Below are 21,392 nucleotides of genomic sequence, written 5' to 3' on the forward strand. Positions count from 1 at the left end.
TTGTCACTATTGACCCCTACAGTGTATGTAGTGGCCATGTTTCTAAGGAAAAAAAATATTGATAGCAATTGGAGCAGGTGGAAATGCATACATTTTAACCAGGGGAAAAATCTCACCCTTACAAGTTCTTATGACAAAAAAAAAAAAAATCTTAAAAAGACCTGTTAGCTTTGGTTTAACCACAGTTTTGACCAAACTCCCTCCCAAAATATTTAATCAAGTTAGGGTCCCTTATTTTGGTGTTGGATTTTTCTTTTGGTGTTTTTTTTTTTTTGTTGTTGTTTTGGTTTTTTTCTTTTTTTTTCTTTTTTTGTGGGAATGATAGATAGTTTGTTTATAAGGAGTAACAGGGAGTAGAACTATGTTAAAAATCAGCCTTCTGACAGTATAACCATGTAAGAGCTAGGACCATAATCCTACCTACCTTGTACTTGCCACAGCTTAATGAAAGAGAAATAAATTGATGAAAAAGATTTTGGTCAGCCTCATCTGCACAATCTTCCAGGTGCTTCTCCAACACAGAGTCCAAGGCTTTAGGATACCTGCCAAAAGGCAAAACCATCAATACTTTCTGCAGAGGATTACAGAAAAACATGTATTTACAGGAGAAATACGGGGAAAACCAAGGAAACAATGTGCAGGCATTCATCCAAACCAGATATTTTAAGTGGTTTTGCAAAGGCAATAAACCATTATGTCTTAACACAGATGAACAATATGCAGACCACTAGGAGACATAAAGAGCAGAGAAGGTCATGCTACAAAGTAAAGAGCTGTACAAAGCCAGTGGGTCTGTGTCCACGTATTACAGTGAAAACAAAATATGTAAGCACAATCAGTAAAACAAAATTTGGACAGCGATTGGGACTCAGTTATTCCTTTTGTATCTATTTCAGCAAGACTACTGTGCTTACTACAGCCAATAACCCAAGATCATAGCTGATATCACCACTCTACGGACTGTGGGTCTGTCACAGAAAAATGGAACTTACTTTCTCTCAAGAAGTCTGATGAGAGGAAGGACCTTTTGATTGAGTGCAGCCATTTTGGTGGGATTAGATTCAATCTCTGTGCCACAGGAGATGAACTCTTCAAGAAACTTGCTAAAATTACAAACAAAAGGAAAAGCCACCACGTTTTGCATGGCATCTTTTCATTCCTGTCATAAAGTACAGTGCTTAACAGATTAAGATTAGTATACATTATTTATTTCAAGTACAGATTTGCTGCTGGCCTCAAGTTTCACTCTGTCCCAAAACCATTCCCACAAATGCTAAATGAATGGCTCTTCCGGGTTACTGAATGTTTAAATTTCAAAATCCACATCTGGACTTAACTTATGAACTCATAAAAACATGCTCATATAACGCTAATGCCATTGTCAGGAACTATCTCTTATTAAATCACAAGTGACTGCATTACTGCATAGGAAAAAGAACTGAAGTCAACTCACGAAGCCAACAAGGAATCTAAATCCTTTTCCAGTGGTATACTCTCAAGAATAGCTTGAAGATGCTTGATATAAATGTCATTTTCTGTCTCCTCGGATTCTTCTTGCTCCTCTAAGGACAATCATAAAAGATGAACAGTAGTTAGAGAACAGGCCCCTCCTACTGATTAAAGCAAACAGCTTCTACAGGCATTATCCTCTGCTGAACCAAGCACACAGTGTTCATTGATTACCAGCACTAACTCTCTGTGATCCATTAGCAATGCTTTTTACCAATGTCATTAAAAGGCCAAAGCCTGGATTGCTGCCAATAAATTTAAGGATGCTTTGGCATGTTCCGGACCCGCTGCTAAAAGCTGTGCCAGCAACTTCCCCTAGGGCATTCCTTGGTGTGAATCTGGACCTTTTGAACAAAACAGCTTTCCCAGCTGTGATTCAGCATTACAAAGCCACAGTGCATACAGACTCTCTAGCACAGACACAGGCTACAACTGCATGCCAGCCAGCCTTGGTGCCCAAGGCACATTTAGTAACTGGGTAAACACAGTTGGCCCCTAATTAACCACATATGGAGTACATGCAATCTATCCAAGATTTCATAGTACTATAATACTAGAAAATTTTCTTTTACTAAGAAGAAAAAAAAAAAGGAAACAAATACACAAAAGCTCCATCAGGTCTTCACAGGTACTGGCAAAGTTTCAATGGAAGAAGCAAATACACAGCTGTGACATCTACCACAGTTATCCATCCTTAAGGCTGATCCAAGTTTCACAAAGAACCTTTGCTAACTTACCTGCATCACTTTTCATGATGGTGTGAACAAGGTGAGGCAACAGGTAGCGAAGGAGAGGAGAGATATCATAGCCTGCTGATAGGCCTTGCAAAAGTGTCACCAGTTCTGGGGCTTTGCACAGATAATTAAACGGCCTGCACAATTGAAAGGGGGAAAAAATAAAAGTATGTATGCTCATCTGGGTTACAAACACTTACAAAACTATGCAGACTTCATGAAGATTCAATTTTCAGCATCAGGTAACAAACAAACACTGAAAAGATTCGAAGGGCTCCACTTAATGCCAGATGTTTACTGGCAAATTTAATATCAAGAAGAAAAGAGGGTACTGCCAGCCATGTTGAGCACAGCTGCTGCAACGGCACAGTGAACCTACCTACATTTTTTGCAAAGCTGGTAGTAAAAGGAAAAAGACTCGTATGAATTACAGGAAGATATCCTCACACTGCAAGGAGCATTTCTATCCCCCAGAAGCAGCAAAAGGGACGAGAAGGAATTGAGTAATGACAGATCCTCTGAGGAGAAGCCATTTCCCTTTCGGCTCACACAAAGCTTCACACCTTGTCTCCTTTTACACCCTGGCTGGGTGCTACAAAACACCTCCATAACTCCACACCTGCACTTTTTAACCTATGACGGTGTTTAAGCATCTGGAAAGTAATCATTCTATATATCCCTCAGAACATTTTTCCTATTGGAGTACTCCTCTCTGCCAGCAGGCAAATTCCTTGCAGCATGTGGGACTATGTTCAAATGCATGTTACCATCAGAAGCCAACTATGCCAGAGCAGGGCAGACAGATGGATGGGAACCTACCACACAAGCCTCCAGGAGAACACCTCACCTGAAGTGAGACCAAACAAGTGGTGGTACAGAAACACTTATGCTTCAGGTGCAAACTACACCAACTCAAAGCCTTTCCACTGAAGGGGCGGAACTTCTTTGCACTTTCTAGAAAACCTCTTACTTGACAGGGCTCAGTTTTGCACACTGACATCAACCCCTTACTAAGAGAAGCAGCAAAGGCACCAAGAGATGAGCAGCTCACACCAATGACACTCCTCTGCTGCAGTGAGCATACAAATTTTCAAAGTAAGCCAAAGGAACTTACAAGCCCTTTGTCAACTACTAAAACCTGTGACAGGGAAGTATAGAGGATATAAAAATTGCAAATTATCAAAGCGCAGTTTGGAATTTTAGGAAGTGGGAAAATCTGATTCATGCAGACTTACTTTTTCCCAAGTTTATCTCCTTTCTGAGTTTGCAGAAGTAGGTTCAAGCAAGCCAGCCCATCCCTGATTAATGAGGGCATTTTAAATAATGTCTTGCTTATCTGTACCATCAAGGAATGCACCAAGGAAGTCTCCACCGTCACTTTTACTGTCATCTGGCAGATTATCATGTATGTTGCAGCTCTGTAATCCTGTACAGAGGATTTCAAGCCCTAGAAAAACAGATAAAGGTGAATTTTTAACATAGCCATAAACTCAACTTTCAAGAAAAAGCTGTTGTGCAGGATCCACATATAAAGAAGATACATTTATTAACTATTGCTTTGTCTGTTGACAAAGCAACAATCATGGACAAGAGAGGATATTAAAGCAGGCTGTCTACTCTGACACAATTCCCTCGCGGTTTAATGTGATAAATCTCAAAGCAAACACCCTCTTCAAACCATGTATCCATTTCTCACAGCTCCATTCCTCATGCAGAGTAGAAAACAGTTCTTAAAGTGCTTATCTGAGGTGTGAAAAAACATTATTTCCCATAGACCCTCGTCTGCCTGAGGTTTCGAATCATGCTGAGTGGTACAGTATGTATCACACAGGAAATCTCTCTTGGAGGTTATCTGCAGATGCACATCTACAGAACACAGTGCACCTCCATCACACAGGAGGGAAACAGAGCTTCACCTACCTTTTGGACATAAGGGAGCAGCAGAGAGATCATAGTGTCTGTTATCTTCTCTGTAGCTCCAAGAGCTGACACAATGGTGGAAGCATAAAACACAAGGAGAACTCTCAGTTGAGCTGAGTTGCTGGAAGACTCTGAAAAGACCTGGATCACAGAAAAAAAAAATAAAATCAGCTGTTCAGACATCAGGGCAAGTGGAAATGCACATATGGCTTCCCACAAACTACCAAAATCTTAAAACTCCAGCCTGCAAGCTCCAGCAGCTCCTGCTGGCACAACTGAAGTCATCTCCTCACACAGCAGCACCCCTCACCGGATTAGTGGTGAGGATATACTGGTGGGGTTACTGCTCCTGCTCATAGACAGGGCAGATGGAAATGGATGCTGATGTGGTTAATCAGAATAAGGCAACCAAAATCACTTGTGATCCTGGTGTACTGCTCAAGACTCAGAGCAGGACAGCCAAGAAGCTAAATGGTGTTACATTTAACACCTCCTTCTACACCTGTGAATAAACTCTGTTACTGTGTTTGCTTAGTTTGACAGCAGATGCATCCCAGTTCTCTAAATAACTGGATCTGTCATACATCTTACCCTGCTGAGGCTACAGAACTAGCTCTCTATGTGATATTAACTGAAAAAACAAAAAAAAAAATCTGCCCACCTTCTAACATTCTCAATTTCAAATTCTCATTAGTATTTGAAGATGTGTATTTAAAACACCCATGACAAGCCCCAGAAGAGACATGGAAATTCAGAGCACAGTTAAAGACTAATAGCAGGAATGACTTTATGGAAGAAATTAGGACAATTAAGTACCTTGAGGCAACACAATAAATAATAAAGTATGGCCAAATTGTTTTGTCACAGCTCATTGTTTCTCAGTCATTTCCTTATAAGAACTTCTGACAGACTGTCATCTTCGCAAATTATAATAAAAGAAATCCTCATATTGTTTACTGATAAATTATTTTACTTTTTGATATGCAGTTCAAAATACTAAGAAATAGCACATTACTATAAAAACACGGGGAAGACAAAGTGACAACAAACAATGCTCTAGAATAAATGAACAACCTTCACAGATTTTGCCACCAGCCTGCAGATGAAATCCATGAAATCCAGGTCTTTGTAGCAGTGTGTAATGACAGTACCCCTTGCCAGAGGGACTCCAGGTTTCTTTACACAGTGAAAAAAAAGTAAAGTTAGAACACTCAGAGTAAAGTAAAGCACAGAAAGTAACAACTGACTATAATCTCTAAATTAATCCTATTGGTCAGTTAACACCTTTGAAACTGAAATAAGTTATGGATTGCCACACACTGCTTTAGAATGTTTTGTGTCTACAATAAGACATGTGATGAAGAGAATTACATTTAACCTACATGCAAATAAACCTAAATTCTAGTAATTGATTTATCTTCCTAGCAGTAGCAAATACTTACACCTTAAAAGCATGCTTTAACTTAGCCAAAACAAAGAGTAATTACAGTCAAAGCCTTTTAATACTAACTTCACCTTTAAAGAAAGATAGCAGAAACACATGTGGGCATGCAGGCTCCATTCCGATAATTAAACCTTTGAGTACAGTTCCACAACTAACCACATAAATTGGTGGACCATATTCACAAGCAGAGTAGAAGAGTCAAGATATTATTAAACAAAGTCCCTCAAGGTCCTTCTATCTTGTATCTGTTAAGTACTTTACCCGTATTGGATCCATCCAATGCCATTTATGAGTTGGGCTTTTTATATCTAAAATTTGAATAACTCTCACAAATAGATTAGTCTCATGATATGGCAGAACACAACCAATCAAACTGTCTTGATTGTAGAGATGAATGTGAAATCTAAGAAAAAGAACATACATAAGTATTCAAAAAGTATCTGGAAGCCAAAAAGAAAAAAAGACCCCTCCACATTCTTCTCAGAATACCTTGTTTACTTGCTTTTAAGCAAGACCTGACATGGTTGTCAGACTGACTGAGATCTATGATCCACCTACAGTTCAGTAACTCAAGGTAGCTTGTATGTGCTAGAAGAAAAAACACAGTGCTAGCATATTTTTCCCCTCACTATCAACAATGTTAGGTCCCTGTACAATTAAAAATTAACTTAATTTCTTCTGCACAGGCTGAAGAAATTAAGCCTGATTATTACTAGATTATTGTAACGTCTGGTTTACAATAGTAAAGCAGACGTTACAATAATCTAGTATGAATCTCTCAGTACAATACATGTATAGAAAAAATGTGATTCAGAGAAGTATGTTTCAGAAAATCACACACTTTCAGGATAAGAAGTACTGCACTTTCTGCATTTGGATAGGTTAATTTATATAAATAAATATAACACCACAAAATACTTCATTGTTTTTTTTCTTCACACCTTCTTACAAAACCTTGAAATAAGAACAGTTAGGGTTCATGGTACAGTGTTAATATTGAAACTTCGCTATTTTACAAAGCCCACTTCTAAAAGCACAATACAGAAGTGCCTCTCTGTGTGCTCTCTAAGATGCCTAAGGCTGGGCAACTTTGGTGAAATGGATTTTATACAGAGTACTATGACAGACCAAAACCAGGAATTTATCAAAAGACAAAAATCTAATTAGCAAAGAAGAGCATCTGGCCCCATAAGGACTAAGTCTAAATGCACATTACTAACATTCTAACCTATTTTCTGAAAGCTGAAGTAAAATTATTCAAATTTTTTTTCACTGGGGAGAAATAAATCTTGCATTTCTAGCCTTATCTGTTGAGATGTAGGATATTCAGTGGATTACCTCTGAATCAGCCATTCAAGGCACTTCTGGGCTGGCTTAAGCATAAAGTAGGGGGACAGGTGAATAAGGAACAATGAAATATTCTTATCCAGCTGCTGATTTACTGCTTTAGTCTGAACACTCCGTTCAAGGCCTTTGGATGTGGAACTAAACAAACTGGACTGGAACTCTTCAAATGAAGGATCAATGCCCATCAGCTCTTCTAAGCCAGTGCACCCTGTGGGGGAAAAAAAATGGGAGGAATGCTTTTAACATGATAGTTTTTGTTCTCCAGTTCTACCCACTACTTCCTCATGGGCATATCCAACTTTTCTGCTATACAGGTACATGTCATCCTCACCAAGCAAACCAAAACAAACAGCAAAGAGGCCTAAGACCAAAACCTTTGATATACTTGAACTATTTCTCAACTGACAAAGAAAAACAACATTAACAACTATCACCAGAGTACTTTTGCAGCAGTGAAGGCCAGCAGCATCCTGGGTTGTGCTGTCCCTGAGATCTTGGCCAGCAGGCTGATGGAGGAAGGAACTGTCCCCTTCCATTTGTGAGCTGCAGCTGTGTGCAATTTTGAGATCATCAGTAGAAGAAAAACATTTCTGGATGCGAGTTCAGCAGAGGAATGCTGAGATGGTCTAGGGGATGGAAAACAACATAAAAGGGAAAGGAGGAACTGTTCAGCCTGGAGAAGAGAGAGTCAAAAGGAAATCTTCCTGCTGTCTGCAGCTACTTAACAGGATATAGTGTGGGTCATCAAGCAGATGGAGCCAGACTCTTCTCAGAGTGCACAGTGGAAGGATGGGAGGACAACAGATGCAAGCTAGAACATAGGAAACTCAAACCCAATGTATAGACTTTATTTTTCCTAACAGTGGAGTGACCAAATACTGGATCAGAGGTCCAATATTGGAAAAGAGACCCTAAAAACTCTATCCTCCAACTCAGCCAAACAGTTCTAGAGTAACTATTTAAGAAACCAAAAAAACACACTGTACTGCATCAAAGATACATATCTATAATCTTGTTACTTACAATTAATACATGACATCAATCTGCATGGTTTTAGAAAACAGCTTTCTTATTCTTTCTTATTCTTATTCAGTATCACATGCCTGGATAAAAATTTATATAAAAACAGAAAGGAGAATTTGAAGCGTGCCAACACAGCAAAGGGTACTGCCACCTCACTTTATTTGTGACTATAATGTTACCCAAGAGCAGGGCAGCAGCATGTTTTCATGAAACAAGAATTCATGTCAGAAGGCACACTGGAAGATTTCCAGTCCCAGGCTCTGCTCAAAGCAGGGTTAAAAGGGTCTCCTAAATTGGACTAGGTTGCTCAGGGCATTATCCTGCCAAAGTTTTTAAAAAAATCACTTTTTTTCTTTCCCCAACCACAATCTCCACAGACAATCTTGTTAATTGCTTGACTGTCCTCACACAGAAAAAGCTTTTCCTTCTATCCAGTTCTAACTCCTATTCTTTCAACTTATTCCCACTGTCTCCTGTCCTCCAGCCATACACACCTGGTGCATCTTCTGGGAACCTCCTCAAGGCAATGGCAGGCTCCTATGACACCCATCCAAAGCCTTCTCTTCTCCAGACTGACTGAGACCAGAGATATTCCTCTCATCAACTTTCCCTTACTGGGCAAATTCTCCAGTCCCTGAGCATCTTGGTGATCCCCATCACCTTAACCTCAATTGCTCAGAAACATGCTCGCAGAGGCACTGCTCCCTGGTATTCCCAAGCACTGGAGTGATGCTGACTAGCTGGCAGCTTCTTCAACTACTCTTTTGGCCTTTTTTGAATACGGGTTTGCCATTCCTATTTATCTTCCTCCATTTCTTTTTTGGAGTGTTTTTAAGACCAGTGGCATCTGAGCAGCCAAACTCACCGATGGCAAAAAACGTGTCCCTGTCAATGGTCGCGGCTTCCTTGCAGGTGAAGAGCAGTGATGCCACCTCGCTGCGGTCCAGGAGGCTGGGATCGGTCTGGGGCAGCGCCAGCCGCTTCAGCTGCTCCGCCAGGGACGTCATGGCTCCGAGTTTCGAGGAAAGGAGACTCCGGAGAAAACTAGGGGAAGAAAACCACAGCAGGCCCGCCGATGGAGCAGCCGCACGCAACCAGCCGCCTCTCCCGGCCCCGGGGCGGCCCCGCTGCCGCTCGGGGCGCGCACGTGTGGCCGAGCCGGGCCCGGCCGGGGAAGGGTGACACGTGTCCCTGTCCCTGTTCCGATCCCGGCCCCTGTCCCGGTCCCCGCCACCGACCTGGCTCCCGCCGCTCCCCGCCGGGCCCACGTGGGCTGCGCGCGCCGCTCACCCGGAAGCGGCTGCTCCCGAGGCTCGGGAAGTTCCCGCCCCGGCGGCGAGGGACGGGCACGGACACGGCCCCAGCCCCGGTCCCGCCCCCGGCGCGGCCGGAGAGCGGCCCGGCGGGAAAGGGGTGGAGCCGCCGGGCGAGAGCTGCGAGACGCGAGGCAGCAGCGTGTCCAGCGGGCCCTGGCACCCTGGCCTGTGTCAGGAATAGTGCGGCCAGAAGGATCAGGGAAAGGATTAGGTCCTGTGTCCAGCTCTGTGCCCTGCAGTGCAAAAAGGACATGGAGGCGCTGGAGCGAATCCAGAGAATGGCTGCAGAGCTCGTGAAGGGTCTGGTGCACGAGTCCTGTAAGGAGCAGCTGAGGGAGCTGGAGGTGTTCAGCCTGGAGAAAAGGAGGCTCAGGGGGACGTTGTCCTAGACGGTATCCTGGTGGGAGTTGGCCTCTTCTCCAAGCAACAAGTGACGGGACTGAGGAAATGGCCTCTAGGTGTGCTTGTTTAGGTTGGATTTTAAGAAACATTGTTTCACCATGCGGGTGGTCCGGCATTGGAACTGAAGGGAAGTGACGGAGTTAACATCCCCGGGACAGTTAGAACACACGTAGATGTGGGATTTAGGGACACGGTTTAGTGGTGGCCTTGGCCGTGCTGGCTTAGTGGTTGGACACAATGATCTTAGAGGTCTTTTCCAACCCAAATGATTCCGTGATTCAGCTGAGTATGTGCCACCTCCAGGAGCGTCCATGCCGGCCTGTGGCTGGTGTCTGTGAGGAAAGGAGCTGTTGTGGCCATTGAGGAGGATGTCACCCATCCTCGCAGGGCAGTGTCCCTTTGGAGGCATCCCCCAGGTGTGGGGCAGGCCCAGCCTGCCTGGCAGCGACCAGTCCCGGCACCAGCCAGGGTGGGAAGGCAGCAGCAGTGGAGAGATGGAGACGCCTCAGTGTGCCAGCGCTGCTGCTGGCTTTGTGCTGAGCCCAGCAAGGCAACAGCCTGCGCTGGGAGTGGGGATTCACAGAGAAGAGATCGTGGTGATACCTTTTAGTTAAATGGTGTGCTCTGTCTCACCCCTCGAAAATGTACGGTTTATCCCAAGCCTGGGATCCTCCCCTGCAGTATCATGTATCTGTAATCCCATTGGCCCAGGTCTTATTCCGCGCCCACTTTGAATCTCCCTGTTAAACCGTGTGAAGGAGACCGTGACCTCTCTTGGCCCTTCTCCCCCTAGGCTCTCCCTTTCTCCCCCTCCCTCCCTTCCTTCTCCCTCAGAAACCATGCTGCTCCCGGGGTGGGACCCCCAATGAACCCTCATCTAATTCGCACCCTCAGAAGCCGTGTGGAGTCTCCTTGCCCGCTGGCTGCTACCAGCGAACATACAGCTTAGGGTCCCCCCCGGGAACCAACAAACCAACTGCAACTAGAGGTGGAACAGCTAGAACAACTAGAGTTGTTCCACTTTAGGATTTTTCCATATCTGGAGTGAGTGAAGTTAGGGAAAGTGCAGGACTCCCATGAGCAGAAGGTACTGAAAACTGCAGTGATGTGTGTGGGCTAGATCCTAGCTGCAGAACCGCAGGATGATGCAGGCTGGAAGAGTCTTCTAAAGCCATCTGATTCATCCCCAGAGCAGGGCCAGCTTAGAGCATTTTGCTCATGGTTTTGCCCAGTTGTGTTTGGAATATCTCCAAGGATTGAAACTCCATGGCTTCACTGATCCTCTCATCCAAGATTTGGTTAACCTCAGATTAAAAATAAATTTCTGATGTTAAAACTGATGTCTTCCATCAGTTTACACTCAAGGCTGCAGGGTTCTGCACCTGGAAGTCGGTGCACAAAGCCATAAGGGGAATGGGGAATGTGGCTTGTGACAAACCAAGAAAAGCCTGGCACAAAAATCAGAAATAAAATTTATCCCAACTGATGTCAGCAGATGGACAAAATGATGCCAAAGATAATTCCAGCACCAGTTCTGTAAAACTATTTCCACACATTGTTGAGAAGCTTCATAGCTATGACAGAAATAACAGATTTGTTTGTAAGGCTGCTGTATTTGGCAATCATTTAACATGCAGTAGAAATACGAAATGCTGATAAAAGTCTGGGATTGCAGAAATTTATTTAAATGCTTAATTTTATCCATTGTGAGTGTCCCCTGATTCCAACATTTTGTTATTCTTCTCTGATTTTTCTTTGCTTGGGTTAAAGCATTGCAGGTGTGGCAGCAGAGGGAGGAAATGCAGCTGGATGTCCAACTCTGTGCCTGATGATATTTACCAGTGCCTGGATAGAGAGTGTGTGTTAACTCTGTCACATTCCTTCTGACATGGTATGATCTGGATGTAATCACAGCAATTGCTGAGCTGGTAAGAGTTGCTACCACTGCAGTTATGACAGTGTCAAAGTGTTTGGAGGATATAACTGAATTCACATGAACTGATACTATTTTTCTGATGGTTCTAACACTCAAGATTCTGATCACCTGGCAAAGGAGCTGGCTGGGAGTGGTGCAAACCAAAACCCCAGTTTTATTGCGCTTCTTCATATTCCCTGTGGCTTCTGTGTATCCTTTTCTTTTATGAAACTTTGATGTGATCTTACTTGTAGCATAACTTAAAACCTCCAGAAATATGCATATTTCCATGCCTAAAAATACTAAACATATTGCAAGGTGCAGAAAGTTGGTTCTAAACCAAAAAAACTAGTCTTGTTTGTTGTGTTTAGCAATGTGGTTCATTATTTAAAAACTCTAGTCAGAAAGATAAACTGGAAGTTGTAAATGCTGGAATGTGTTCAGGTTCTGTTTTTTCACATGGAGAGCTGCAAGACAAAAGTTTTATACCTTTGTGCTTTCTGTTCCATCCTTGTTTGGTTCCAGAGTAAGGCCGGGATTTCCCTTGGAAGTAAATTGGAGGAATAGAGACACCTTCTACAGAGGGAAATATATTTGTTCTTGATTTGATTATAAACAAGTGTTTTGTGGAAAAATATTAGCTCAGAAAGTCTATTAGGAAATATGCTTAGTTGGCATTGTAATGAAGTATTGAAGCTGAGCCTCATGGAGATTTGCTCCATGCTGGACTCTAAAGAGGTGCTTTTTTGAATGGAAATCCAAAGCTGTTTCAGGTAGTCCCTTTATTTTCTCATCACATAGATGGTCTGTGTAGGTGAAATTCTCATAGCCACACTGCAGCTGAAATCACCTCTGCTGATGGCTACTATTAAACTGTAGGCACACAGTTTGTGGTAATTGGGAGTGGGGCTGTGGCTGATCCTCATGCCCAGTGGGCCACAGCTGTGAGAAGCAGGCGAGCAGCACTGAAGGCAATGAGACCTGGAGTGCCCAGGTGCCCTGACCAACCACCAAAGGGAACAGAGGGCACATAGGTGCCATGCATGAACGTGAGGGGTGTAAAAGGTTGGGCTAAACAACACAAAAGGGTGCAGGCATCTGCTCTTCTTGTTATGATGGTGCTCTGTAGGGGTAGCTACTTGAAGCCTTCTGATGTGGTAAGGTGTTACTCTGTTGGGGAAAATGGATAAAGCCTTCTGAAATTGTGTGGTGATACTCTGTGTATTGTGGCCGTCTCAACTGTGACGTTAAATTGTATTTGAAAGAGTATATTGTCTGTTCAAATTCTTAGGGTCTTAGAAAAAAATTAGCATATGACAATTCATAAATTGGGAAAAAGGTGATCTGTTTCAAGCATTTTCTGTAAGCTATTCACTTGTAGGCATTAGTGTGTTTGAAAAGGTTTGATTGAGAAAGGTAAGTGCTATGAAATTTTAAATGTTCTTTGCTTTTGTAAAAGTACCACCGCTAAGTTTGTGGTACTTCTGGAGAAAATATAATGAATGCCTTTATATAGATAGAGGGCTAGTCTTTATATTCCTTTTTTTTCCAACTCACCTCAACATCTGTGCATTGAGCAGAGCTTCATCTCCCTTGGTAAGTAATGCAACCCAGCAGGAAGACATTTATAGAATGAAGTGGTGCTGAGGAGCCCTCATCACACTATATGCATTTCAGAGGTTTTATGCAGGCCAGATCTCATTTGGTCTGATCAAACCCCTGCGAGTTGCACTCCTGGAATGCATCTTTCTGGTCTGGCTTCATTTATAAGCAAGAGGTGGGAGGAATTTCATGCAGAGAGGAAAAAGGAATCTCTTCTGATTTAAAAAAAAAAGGGAATGCTCAGTCGTGTTCAATTATAATCTGTCAGAATGAATGTGAAGGAATTGAATGCTACCTATGCAATTTACTTTTTACATACCAAATTACAGTGCTTGTATGAAATGCTCTCAAGCATTCTCAAATTGTTATTAATTTACTAATATGATGCTTCTCTTTTCCTTCTTGCACCCCCTTCTGTAATCTAGTGAGCCACCAGAATAAACAATTCTGAAGGAGAGAGAAGAAAGCCACCTTCCCTGTGCTTCCAATCACTTGCTAATAATCTTGGTATGTTCCCTGACATTTCCCCATGCCATTTATAATTCTGGCATTTGAAATACAATCTGATTGCAGAATAATGAAGTAATATTAAAACCTTTCTAGGATATGTAAACGTTGTCACTTTTTCAGAATGTGTGAAGTTCTTTAATGTTTTAAGCAAAAGTAGGTTAACAAATCTGTGTCTTTAATGTGGGTTTGTGGCTGCTAACTGAACTTCAAACCAGTCTGTGTTTCAGAGCAGTGGTTTGGACATCTTGTTCACCTAAGGTAATCTCATTGTCAAGGAATATATTGTGTTTCACTGTTGGTTTTAGGAGACATGGTGAAGTTTTGTAGTTTGGGAGACTGCTACTCTGAGCTAATCCATGTCCTTTGTTCTTAACTGATGTACATATATGCTTCCTATTAGAACATTATCATTTATAAGAACACACCTGTGGTCTCTGAATTTATAGAGTTACTGTGATTATCAGGAAGAGCAGTGCTGTAGTGTGTTTTTTAGGCTGCATTAATATATTTTTCTCTATTTTCAGTTCTTTCTGTACCTTATGACAATGCAGCAGTCACCCTTCACCAGTGGGTGTTGTGAAATCATGGGGCAGTACCTTTCTGCAGGGTACATATTGATAAGGTCTTGATGCCATCATTCCTTTGGCAAGGCTTTTGCTAAAAGCAAAGAGATGGGAGCTGTTTTGTCCTATAGCAATGCACAGATCTAAAATGAGGAAGTTAAGATTTCTTTTCCCTGTCTGCTTTCTCCCATAAGGGCTTGATCTTTTTATTCTTGCATCAGTGAAACTCAGGAGTAATTTTGATGAGGTCAGTGAAGCTGTATGAGTACACAGCTGGGGTACCTTGAGGCAGACACAATCAACCATAATTCATAGAATCACTGAATAGTTTGAGTTGGAAGGGGCCTTATAGATCATCTAGTTCCAACCTCCGCACCATGGGCAAGGAGACCTTTCACTAAACCAGGTTATTCAGAGCTGCATCCAACCTGGGCCTTTAACACTGTCAAGATTCAGGCATTTACCACTTTTCTCTGGGGAACCTGTTCCAGTGCCTCACCACCCTCACATTAAAGAATTTCTTCCCAAAATCTAATATAAAGCTACCTTCTTTCAGTTTGAAGCCATTCCCCATGTCCTGTCATTACAGTTCTTGACAAGGAGTCCCTCTCCTGCTTCCCTGTATACTCAGATAGTGGAAAGTTACTGTTACATCTTCACACAACCTTCTACAGCCCCAGCTCTCTCAGCCTGTGTTCAAACAATAGGTGCTCCAGTCCTGTTATCAACTTTGTGGCCCTTCTGGATTTTGTGGTCCCAGCAGTTCCATGTTCTTTTGTTGGGAGCACCAGAGCTGGATGCAGCACTCCAGGTGGGGGTCTCGCAAATGCAGACTAAAGGGGCAGAATCCCCTTCCTTGCCCTGCTGGCCATGCTGCTTTGGATGCAGCTTGGGGATTCATTTGGCATTTTGGATTGTGAGCGCACATTACTTGGTCATGTGGAGGTTTTTTGTCAACTGTCACCACTCAGTGGTGGTTGAGCTTACAGAGAGTTGCAGTTCTTGCTACTGGATCAGTCTGAAGGGACAATAATTCTTGAGCTGAAGGGTTGGAAGAAGTTTCCTTGCTAAGCAGTACATCCAGCACCTCATTGATTTATTGACTGCTGTGGGAGGCAGTGTCATCATGTTTTCCTGGATTTCCTTGAAAATCTGTTGTAGCTTCCCCAGCCATAAATTCTCATGTTTAGCTGCATTCCAGTTCTGATAATAAATATAAATCCTTTAGATGGCATGGTGGAAGCTGGTTTGAGGTTTTTGCTGTATTAAAGTCTTTCTGATATGGTAACATAAGCTAAAGGCTTTTGAATCGAAATTGCTGTAAAGGGAGCTTTAAAATATTTATTCTACATAAGGAGAAATAAACCCAAAATAAGCAAACTAGCTTCTGTTATCATTATATTGCAAAGGTTCCATATTGCAAGAGTTTCTTTCGCAGCTCCTTGATGTTTCTTGTAGGCAGCTCCTCTAAGCACTGACTCTTCCTTCTTCTCTCAGTAGCCAAATGACTCCACTTCGCCTTTGACTAACCAACCCACTCTTTTAAAACACTCTTCTTGTTTGCTAAAGCTGTGGCCTGGTAAAGTCAGGCCTGTTCCTGATCTCTAATAATTGGCTCAGCTGCAACTCCTTAGGGGTAAGATTACTTTCTATACTACCTTTATTTTCTTGTATTGGATCCCCCTACAAGCTTCAGCTAGACACATCCAGAAAAAGCATCATCTTGAAAAGAGTAGGCAATAGGCATTTTTCTAAATCCTTTTGTATCCATTTGAGGTAGTCTAGTTTATCCTAGGAGTATCAGGGAGAGTAAGGAAGACAAATGGAGAGGGTAAACAATGGAAGAAAAAAAGCTGTCCTATCAGTGCAGAGCTGCTTGATGAATAGTGACTTTTTTGCTTGTATAAAAAGTCAGCTAGAAAGTTGGATTACAGAGACCACATAATAGTTGCAATGAAAAGTAGGAAAATGTCTCTCATGATTGCTGTGAATGTATAGTCCTTTGTCATTCTCTGATGTTTCGTAGCCTGGGGAGTACAATACTGAGTGTATAAATGAACTGTTATTATGAAAAGGTGCCTGTGCAAGATAATCTGCTGAGACAGTAGGTGTTATAGATCTACTGTGTTTTAGTTGTGAGTCACGTTGTTTAGTGCACTGGGAGAACTTGGTAATTGGAATATAGCAATGTGGCCACTGGGGACTTGGGTGTAATGAACAATAAGGAAAATGTTGTGTGCTAGACATGTCTCATTGTTCATAGCAGGGCTGTAAACAGGAGGAGAGACCTCCTTATAAACTGAAGGATGGGAAGGAGGAAGAAGTGATCAATAGGGGACATGCTTAACACACTTTTTTTACTGCAGTGTACAGTCCTGCTATCACCTCCTTCAGTTGCCTGTTAATCAAGCAACTGACAGGTGTTGGAACAGCAGCAGATCTCACTCACCCATTCCTGACCTGCAGTTGTTCATGCCTCTATTTGCTTGTCAGCCAGCCACTTTCTGGGTATTTTTAAAAATGTTAAGATGAAACACAGCTCTTTCCCTGAAGAAGAAATAGTGTTGTTCCTATCTGGATGCACTAAATACAAATTGTTTTTTCCCAGGCTGACCACTGAAGTCTGTGTTGCTTTCAATTCTTCATTTGTCCCAGCCAGTCCATGGGCCTTTTCTGTAACTGGTGAACACATGATTTAAACTACAGTGAGCTCACAACTTTATATGACAGTTCCTGAAAACAGGTATGGTATGCATTCAGTAGCACAGAAAAGAATATTTGCTGGTTTTGCTGTTCAATTATATTGAGTTACATATTTGGTTTATTCACATTCTAAATTTTAATTATTTTACATATTTTTTTTGTGCAGGAATGAGTTGTGTTCATGTAATGCCTGGCACAGTGACACTGTAAACACTGCAAAAAACAACATTTTTAATATTTGTGTATGTATATATGCATACATATATGAGAGATATTAATACTGTTAAATTTTAAAAGTATTAAAGAGTCAGTGCATTTTGATGATACTGAGTCTCACAGAGTATCTTCAGTCACAAAAATCCCCCAATTTTTTCTGTGTTTCAGTGCCATTTAAGAAAATGTTTGGCTTTTGTATTTGTTTTCATTGTGGATTGGAAACTGTTCATGCTCTTATGTATTGTGGGGATTCTTGGAGGGGAAAAAACCCCTGTTTTTAGAAGAAATAGTGTGTTAGATGAGGGTATGCATCTGAGTTTTACTAATAAGCCTACATCTCTAGATTTGCTGATTACTAGAGGCATCATGGTTTCAGATTTAAAATAGTGGCCCTGCTGTTTCTGTGCCTTGCAGGTTTGCATGAAGTAGTCTTGACAACTGGCAATGTTCTAGATAACTGCTAACAGCTCTTACTGACAAGTGTATGTCAGTGGTTTCTCTGTGTCTCTTGCTCTCTGACACTCTGCCTGCACTGTCCATATTGGGGACTCTGCAGGGAAACTACTTGAGAGACAACTTAGAGACCCTGTGACATCAGAGGAAATTCCTTGGATACACAGAGATGAGGGTACTGTTTCTACACAATGCTTGACAGGCACTTAGTGTATGGCCAGGAAGGCAGCCTGGCCTTGAACGTGTAGTGGAGGGGAGTGTGGAGAACTGAGCATTAGGTGCTTCTGGCACTGATGCTGATATATTTCTTTTAAATAAGCCTGTTAGTAAAACACTTCTTGCTGATACTCTCAAGTTCTGCATGGGAGAGGTTGCACCTCAGAATCTTTCTCACTTTATTTACAGTGTGATCCATTTGGTCTGTTTTACCTGCTGATTCTTAATGGTATGGTGATGTATGTGGCTCATTTTAATTTGCAGAGGGGCAGCAAAACACTTTAAACAATTTATGACTAACTTAATGAAAAGTCTAGTCTGTGTCAATGTAGCACATTTAATGACTCTTGTGTGAACTGTAACAGACAGATCTGAGATGCAAAACATGATGTTATTTCTTGAGCAGATGCTGTAGGGGTTATGCAGCTGCTAGGCTGCATTGGAACTCTTTAGTGCTTTTCTTGACATTGTGTATGAATTGTCTTCTAATTCAGAACCCATTTAAAATTACTTAATTGCGTTATAACTGAAGTATAAATTATCTTTAAAAAAATCAAGATCACAATTTAATTCATGGTGGGCTGTGCCAGAGTTAAGTTTTCCAAGCTGTTTGGTATGTATCAGAATGCAGACGTTATTTGTATAGTCACAAAATTTTTTCCCAGAAATTGTGCTTTGTTCAGTGTACTGCATAAGCAGCGCTCAACACCATTATGATTTTTCTTCTTTGTTCCGTGAATGTCTGTTGCACTCAGCTGGAGCGTGTTCCCAAATAAATTATTTATGGTTTTCTGCTCTGGTCATCACAGTATTTGTACTTGTCTTCAAGTATTCTAAATTTATCTGGTATTTGATTTTCACAGTTACTTATACATCACAGTATTGGTATTATTCCTGATCTATGGAAAGAAAACTGAAGCACCTGCTCCAAACGGTGTATACTTCCATTTCCCTTGACAGTGCGCAATTTTAGGATAATGAATGCTGCTAGTATGGAATTTGTCTTTTCCCTTATGTGCTTTACAGAGTACAGTTACACACTGGACTTTTCCCCACTGAGTAAGCCTGATGATTTGAACCTTTAGGCCCATCAGAATCCTAAACTTTCCTGGTATTTCCATCAAGCATTGTTTTAAACATTCTCTCCTGACTCCCACCACTGGTACCGTCAGAGTAAAAAATCAGGCCCTACAAATTTAGAGTCTGAACAGCCTGATCTTCCACTGATCATCTGTGTGCCAGGGTTACCAATGAAAGTAGTACAAGAGGAATCACTGAACCATGGGGAGCAAATGAAAAAGTGTCATGGTGTTCTAGAAGCACATTCATGAGAAAATAATTTCCTGTAGAGAAGCCTCAAATATATTTGAGTCCCTTCATTTGAATTGCAAAATGAGCTTTCTGCAGAATGTTTTTATCGGGGAAGATGTGTACAGATTGTATCCACTGAAAAATTAATGTGGGAGTTTGTATAAATACATGTGGAGCCTTACAGCCTGTAGGGGGAATTTCACCTTTGTGGATGACTCCACCTCCAGTAATTGTTCATATGATCTAAAAAATTACCTAGAACAGCTTCTGGCTTAGGAAAAAAATCCCCACACATGCTGAATTTGGTTCAGCTGTGAAATTCTGGAAGATTACAGCTATTCTGAATTTGACTACAGGACACAAAAGAGATCTGGACTGCCCTTTAGCCAATTTATTGTAAATATGAACTAGTTTTAAAGTGAAGAAACATTTAAATGCTCTCCTGTCCTCCTTTGCTTATGCTTGACTGAACTTAGGCAGGGAGTGAGGTTAGCTAGTTAAGAAACAGGGGACTTGTCAACATTCAGAGGGATTGAAAATAGGCAAGAGTCTTTGCCATGAGTAGGTTATGGCTGGTAGATCTCAAGAGCAGGCTGATACTGGAAAGTGTGTAAAACTGATACTTATTTTTCCTGACGTAAGAATATGTCTGAGGTTGGTGAAAGGGAATAGCTGGAAGGAAACAATTGTCTTTAGAAACTGAATTGGAGAATTCAGGCCTTACTGCTTTTGCATCAGACATGGCACGAACACTGCTCATTTTCTCAGTGCTGGTTCTTAATGCAGCTGAGTGTCAGACTAAGACGTTGTTGGACAGCGTCTCCTTCTCCAGTGGAAGGAGAAACAGTTCTGGAAAAGGAAAATTTGTGCTATCCATAAAGAACATAATTATCCCTGTTTGACAACTTCAGGTTGTCCCTAATACTGCTGTATACAAGGATGAATTTGCTGCTCTTATTAATCTCTGTATCTCTTCTGTGGAATGAATAATAAATAGATAGTATTCCTTTTTGCAAACTGGCAATTTGTTCAGCCAGGTTGCCTTCTTGACTGTGTAACTTGAGTATCATTGATGTTAGTGATATTACACTGGTGTATCTGGAAAAAGAAATGAGGGCATTGAGACTGCAACTTATCAAAGGTCAGTCAGTCAATGTGTACAAATGCTGAGTTTAGAACACAGCAGTGCCTGAGGTCCTGTGCCCATAATCTCGACCTCATAGCTCAGTGACTTAAAACCTGTGTCCCTCAGATAATTGTCTGGAAGCTAACTTAGTTGATGGTGTTTGTTTCTAGATAAAAAAAGGCATATTGTCCTTGCACTCCTTGTCTCTCTCACACACCCCTCTCTCATTGTGACCAAAACTATTGCTGAACGATGTGCTGCCATTTTAGATGATAGTCTCAGTTAAATCATTTAAGGGTCACAGGCTGGCCTACAATGGGATTTTTTAAACTGGTTGTATTAATGAATTACAAGTTGTATCATCAGTTGCAGCTTTCTCATTGCCCTAGTCACACAGGGCTTGCTTAGTATCTCTGGTAAAGCTAAGCCAGCATAAAATAGGAACACAGGCAGGATTCTGGGAACACATGATGTGTGAGGGTTTCTTCAAAAGGTTTGTAACAGGCCATGCTATACCCCTAGTCCTGCCCCTTGCATTCTCGTCACTGAACCATTTTTAAAATCCTGGATCTGTCTCACCATTTTTTCCACTATTACGCCAGCCCTATTTGTAGTTTCCCCACCTGTTACTGTGTGTATTGCTCCACAGCTTCAGTGTGCCGAGACTGACTGCAGTGTGGTATATAAATTACAATATACTTTTCCCAGTTTTTCCTTTGCCCACTTGTAATCTGTGCAAAGCATCTGTCAAAGCTTCTGATAGTATGTAGTCCATGATCCAATCTGTCTTTGTGAGTTGCACCTACCCTGACAAAAACCATTAAATCAAAAAACATTCGTAAGAGTCCAGCTCGAGGGATATGGGACTTCAGGTGTTGTGGTTCCTTATTAATAGAAATGCATCAGAATGGGAAGTCTGAGGACTCTTCTCATTCATGGAAGGTATGGTCTTTTGCTGTGCTGCCTGGCAGTGCCATCACTAGAGGGTTTGCCCAGCTATGTTACACCTTTCAGCACTCGCCTTGCAGTTTGTGATTGTTACTATGTATCACAGTACTGCCTAGTGACTCTGGCAGAGACCA

The 21,392-nt window shown here is 41.8% G+C and overlaps 1 protein-coding gene across 1 annotated transcript in view; it reads right to left on the reverse strand.

Moving 5' to 3' along the window:
• HEATR1 (HEAT repeat containing 1) overlaps positions 1-9,299 on the reverse strand; it is a 35,417-nt gene extending 26,118 nt beyond the window's left edge. Inside the window, exons 1-11 of the mRNA XM_018917077.3 lie at positions 9,216-9,299; positions 8,843-9,021; positions 6,946-7,162; positions 5,869-6,010; positions 5,238-5,339; positions 4,164-4,304; positions 3,479-3,690; positions 2,247-2,380; positions 1,454-1,562; positions 993-1,103; positions 425-542 (exon numbers count right to left, since the gene is read on the reverse strand). Of these exons, the coding sequence (XP_018772622.3) occupies positions 425-542; positions 993-1,103; positions 1,454-1,562; positions 2,247-2,380; positions 3,479-3,690; positions 4,164-4,304; positions 5,238-5,339; positions 5,869-6,010; positions 6,946-7,162; positions 8,843-8,984 (1,428 nt within the window). The 5' untranslated portion in view covers positions 8,985-9,021; positions 9,216-9,299. The remainder of the gene's footprint in view (positions 1-424; positions 543-992; positions 1,104-1,453; positions 1,563-2,246; positions 2,381-3,478; positions 3,691-4,163; positions 4,305-5,237; positions 5,340-5,868; positions 6,011-6,945; positions 7,163-8,842; positions 9,022-9,215) is intronic.
• Positions 9,300-21,392: the final 12,093 nt, after the last annotated feature.

The sequence above is a fragment of the Serinus canaria genome, chromosome 3 (assembly GCF_022539315.1).
Source record: "Serinus canaria isolate serCan28SL12 chromosome 3, serCan2020, whole genome shotgun sequence".
NCBI classification, from domain to species: domain Eukaryota; kingdom Metazoa; phylum Chordata; class Aves; order Passeriformes; family Fringillidae; genus Serinus; species Serinus canaria.